This window comes from Dendrobium catenatum, unplaced genomic scaffold (assembly GCF_001605985.2).
Source record: "Dendrobium catenatum unplaced genomic scaffold, ASM160598v2 fragScaff_scaffold_1305, whole genome shotgun sequence".
Classification (NCBI taxonomy): Eukaryota; Viridiplantae; Streptophyta; class Magnoliopsida; order Asparagales; family Orchidaceae; genus Dendrobium; species Dendrobium catenatum.
In genome coordinates, this window is record NW_021319767.1 from 52,370 (window position 1) to 57,033 (window position 4,664).

Consider the following 4,664-nt stretch of genomic DNA (forward strand, 5'->3'; position numbering starts at 1 on the left):
ATTGATCCTTCTTATTTTCTTATAAAATTTATTTATATTCCTTCAAAAAATTGGCTCTATCTAAAAAATATAAATTAGGTATAAATTGAGATGTTTTTCTCTCATCACATGTCAAATATCATCCTTTTATTTTATGATTATATTACTCTCTAATTTATTAAAATACTAATAAAGTTAGTTTTCTTAGAAGATGAGGGTTTTATTGAATTTTAAAAAAAAAAATCTAAATCCCTAACTTGCCATGTGATAATTGAGCTCCTCAGAAGCCATAAATAATCACCAAAACTTATTAAATTATCATATATGCAAAGATTCAACCCATCTTATCTACTTCTGAATACTAAAAATCCAAAGTAGTATGCTTCCCCTCACTCAACAGAGAAATATATATGGCTTTCTTCCTCCTCATTTGAACGTACCTCCATATCCTGGGAGAGAGCCTCTCCTCACCGAGTTCTTGAGCTTCCAGAAAAGTTCCCGCCTTTTCTCCTTCAACAGCTTCAATTACCTTCATAGATTCTAGGGTTTCTAAGGAGATTGCCCTACCCGTTAAAGTTCAGAAGATAAAGGAAAGGGATGATTGAATTCAGCAAGAGAGCGAAGATGATACCATTCTCCCATTGATTTTTTTATCAGAACCCTCCGACACCCCCACGAGTGATGGGAAGGATCTGTCGAAGAAGAAGAAGAAGTGGAGATGGATCAAATAGCGAGCTTGTAGACGGAGAAGTGAGAAAGCTACGTAGCCCGAGGCTTATCTGGTTGTGCCCTAGCAGCCGTCCGCCGGGTTCCTGAGATCTTAAAGATTGTGTTTTACTGTGATTTTTTTTCTTTTTCCGTGGTTTCTGTTTAACCTTTTGGGGTCTTGGGGGGATATGGATTCGGTTCCACTTGGGGACTTTAGGGCTTTTGGGAGATTTTTGGATGGTGGTATGTTTGGTGTTGGATCTTCATCTGTGGCGTCACTAATTTTAGATGGGGAGAGCGGAGAGCTTGTTCGAGCGCCTGTGAAGTTGGGGAAGAAGGGAGGAGCAGGCGCTGCTGATCTGAGGTCAGCTATGGCTTTGAAGAGTCATAGCGAGGCTGAGAGGAGGAGGAGGGAGAGGATTAATGGTCATCTTATGACGCTCAGGAGGATGACTCCCTGCACTGATAAGGTTGGGCCCTTTGTCTTCTTACTATCAGACTTTCTTGGATTGCTTATATCTTTGTTTGCTGAAGTTTAGATTTCTGCTGGTTCATTATCTAGGTTTGTTATTGTTTTCGTCTGGTGTGATGAACTGAGTTATAACTCTTTATTTGTTTGTTTGTGGTGGCTGCATTCGGAAATGACATGCTTTGAAGATAAATTAATTGAAGGATTAATTGGGGCTTACTTTTTGTCAATCTTCTATTCTTATTTTTTTTTTTCATACTCAGTAGCCATAGATAAAGTTTCTGCTTTTACTTTTCCTGGAGATGTAATAATTGAGGAGCTTTTAGATTGAAGATAACTATTCAACTTTGTTGGTGATGAGATGGAGGTTTCCTTAAGGGCTATTTTTTAGGGGAAAAAATACTGCTATTAATTTTGAGAGCATCAGTGGAATTTCTACTTTGGTTTATGTTGGATGCCCTAATACTAATCCAGCAATTTTCAACCTGTATGTGATGGAATTGGTGATATTTGATGATTTTATTTTTCCTTTTGAGTTCCTCTATGTCAATTTTTAACTATTTTGTTGTAGGGTCTTAGCTCCAGAAAGCAATTTCTACAATTTTTTAATCAGCTTTTGTCATTTATTTTTGGTTTTTCTTAGTTAATATTGATGCAATTACTGTCACAATATTGATTTTGTATGGATTCATTATTACTTAGATGAATTTTATAGTCCTCTTTTTGTTTGCAGCTGAAAAGAATAAACTTTTTTTGTAATTTACATTGTATATTGTTTCCTCTCACCTGATTACAAGATGAAACTTTTTTGTGACGGTAGTCGTCAAACATTTATGTTGTTACTCCTCTTTAGGAACCAGATTTAGTAAAAAAAAACTATTCCAAAAGGAGAGTAAACTGTTATGGGTAATTGAGACACCATTTTCCTTCTTCGTGGCATGAATTCCTGATTATATTTTTTGAGGATTTCACTGAGTCTAATTAACTAAATTTTATCTGACAAAAATCCAGATGTGATATAAAACCATTTTTTCTGACTTTTCCTCCTGTAATCTTTGTTTCCTTGTGTGTTCTTTTAATAAAAATTTCTTCTCTGTGCAATGCAGAGGAGCAATTTGCTAGTTCAGTCCTTTAAAATGATAAGCAAGGATAGACTAACACCTTATAATTATTCAGTTAGACAAAGCTGGGCTTCTTGCTGAAGTGATTAATCACATAAAGAATCTAAAGAGCGATGCTATTGAGATTAGCAAATTTTGCACCATTCCATCTGACACTGATGAATTGAGGGTTGAGGTGGATGGTGAGGGTGCAAACAACAGCAGCTTCTCAGTCAAAGCATCCTTCTGCTGCGATGACCGGCCGGAACTTCTAGCAGATTTAAAGCATACTCTTGAGTCTCTACAGCTGAAGACTATTAGTGCTGAGATCTCATCTCTTGGTGGCAGAGTTAAATTTGTCTTTGTGATGACTGGTGAAGGAGTTAATAATGATCTTGAGAGGCATTTATTCACAACATCCATTCACCAGGCTCTCAAATCTGTACTTGACCGGGCCAGTTGCACAGATTTCCTGCCAAATGCCTGCTTTTCTGGCAAGAGGCGCAGGATTTCACCATTTGAATCTTCATCCTCCTCTTCATGATATGTTCATATAGTTTTCTAGAAGATTTGGGGCTATGTTTGACAGAAAGTAAATTGAAGGAAAGCAAATTGAAGCTCGATTATGATTCAATCAGCATTGAATTTAGATTTTTGAACTCATTTTCATTTCCTTCTCACTCAAATTCCCAGCATCCAAGCATGATCTTGGTGATGTTTCTGGGTTTTAAGTGTTTGTTTAAATGCTTAAGCTGTGGTTGTTGCAAAATAAGCTTTGCCTGATGTTCCGGCCAGGGTTTGTTAGTGGGGAAAAGTTATGCACTATGGCACTTTTTTGTAAGTGCTTACAAGCATTGGAGTTTTAAACATCCTATATAAGAAAGAAATAGAAGAAATGTCAATTAAGATTTGGGTTTGAGAGTGTTAAATGGTTCTATTTTTAATCTTTTACATGGTGCTTTAAATGCCCTACATGTTCCATTTTCAGGGGAAGTCTTTCTTCCTGTTTGCTTGGAGTTTTTTAGACTCTGCTCAGGTGATAAATTCCATGCTAGTCGTCTTGTAAGCAAGAAATAATACTTCTCCAGTTCATTGAACAACTGAATGATTATCTGCGGGCTTCAAGGGGCTTATAGCTTATGAAATGTTTGCTGAAATAGCTGACAGTGAAGCTCACGTTGCTTGGATTTTTTTTTCCTTTTTGCATTTGTTGATATGTGGATGATAAATAATGTTTGTCTCTAATTTTTTGTTACTTTTTTGTGTTGTATTTCAGATTTCTTTGGATGTGGGACGTTTATGTGTATTTCTATGTCATGTTTCTACTTATTAAATTTTCTTTTGGGTTATATTTATAGATTTATATGATCATTGTACCTTGGTAAATTATTTTTGCTTCTTAATTTCTTAGGAGAACTCTTCAATAAACTCAGGCTTCTTTTGGGACTTTTTTTTTTTTCTTATTAAAGCGAAATTTTAGTTAAAAAATTTTAATTTTTTAATTAAAATTTATTTTAAAAAACGATAAAAAATTTATTCCAAACAGAGCCTTAGCAGCAATAAGATTATTATTAAATTGGACAGCTCCCCACTAAACCGTGATGGGATCTGATCGGAAAGCATCAGTGGATCGCTGCGTTCGAAACCTTCATCTTTCTCCATCCTTCGCTCTTAACCAAAACCCTAGACGAAAAAGAAGTGAGGAAGTCGTGACGTGAGCTTGCTCACGAAGGCATCAACAAGGTTTCTTGATGGTCGCTCGTCCCAAGTCTGGGCAAGGGCTCTTTTGACTCTTGCCGCAGAAGATGAGCGATAGCAAAGAGCCTACTGATGCCAGGGTCGGCTCTTCCAGGTGGTTTGAATTCCTACAACTGAGATGTGATCTACAGTCCAATTGGGAGGTCGACCTAGCCAAGAACTTGGAGGATTACCTCCTCAAGATTTGTTCTGGCGAGGCCACTTCAGAACAGTCGTTTAACTTTGCAGAAGCTGCTTTGCTTCTCCAAGGTTCAGTTCAGGTGTAAAACCGTAAGGTGGAATATATGTATTCTCTGCATGTTTTGGAGTTCCTTCCACATAAGAGGGGCTTTGCCCTTGTAATGACGTTGTTGTTGTTGCTGCTTAAGTTTAATGCCGATTTTTCCATAACTTTGTTCAACTCGTCGCATATTTTGATTAAGTTGTTGAATGATTTGAACTATAACATAGTGTTTGCTCATAGATCTTATTATATCAATAATTGTTATATGAAGTTAACTAAATGGTCTCCCTTAATAGATAATTGTGTTGAATCGCTAGTTATTCCCATTTGGATCTTATTCCATAACTTAAGACCTCACCTATTCTCTCCTCGTATTTGACATGCATTTGATTCATTTTTTTGGCGTCCTTTAAAGGTTGACAATGCC

General features: G+C 36.6%; 1 protein-coding gene across 1 annotated transcript; it reads left to right on the forward strand.

The window, feature by feature from the left end:
- Nucleotides 1-311: 311 nt before the first annotated feature.
- LOC110094861 (transcription factor bHLH30-like) lies at nucleotides 312-3,462 on the forward strand. The gene is made up of 2 exons (XM_020820194.2): nucleotides 312-1,157; nucleotides 2,333-3,462. The coding sequence occupies exons 1-2, from the start codon at nucleotides 876-878 to the stop codon at nucleotides 2,798-2,800; spliced, it is 750 nt and encodes a 249-aa protein (XP_020675853.1). The 5' UTR covers nucleotides 312-875; the 3' UTR covers nucleotides 2,801-3,462.
- The last annotated feature ends 1,202 nt before the right edge of the window (nucleotides 3,463-4,664 follow it).

Bases quoted from the DNA above. Each gene is read 5' to 3' on its own strand.
- LOC110094861 (XM_020820194.2), top strand. From the start codon at position 876: ATGGATTCGGTTCCACTTGGGGACTTTAGGGCTTTTGGGAGATTTTTG. The intron at 1,158-2,332 runs GTTGGGCCCTTT...ATAATTATTCAG, and splicing joins TGACTCCCTGCACTGATAAG to TTAGACAAAGCTGGGCTTCT.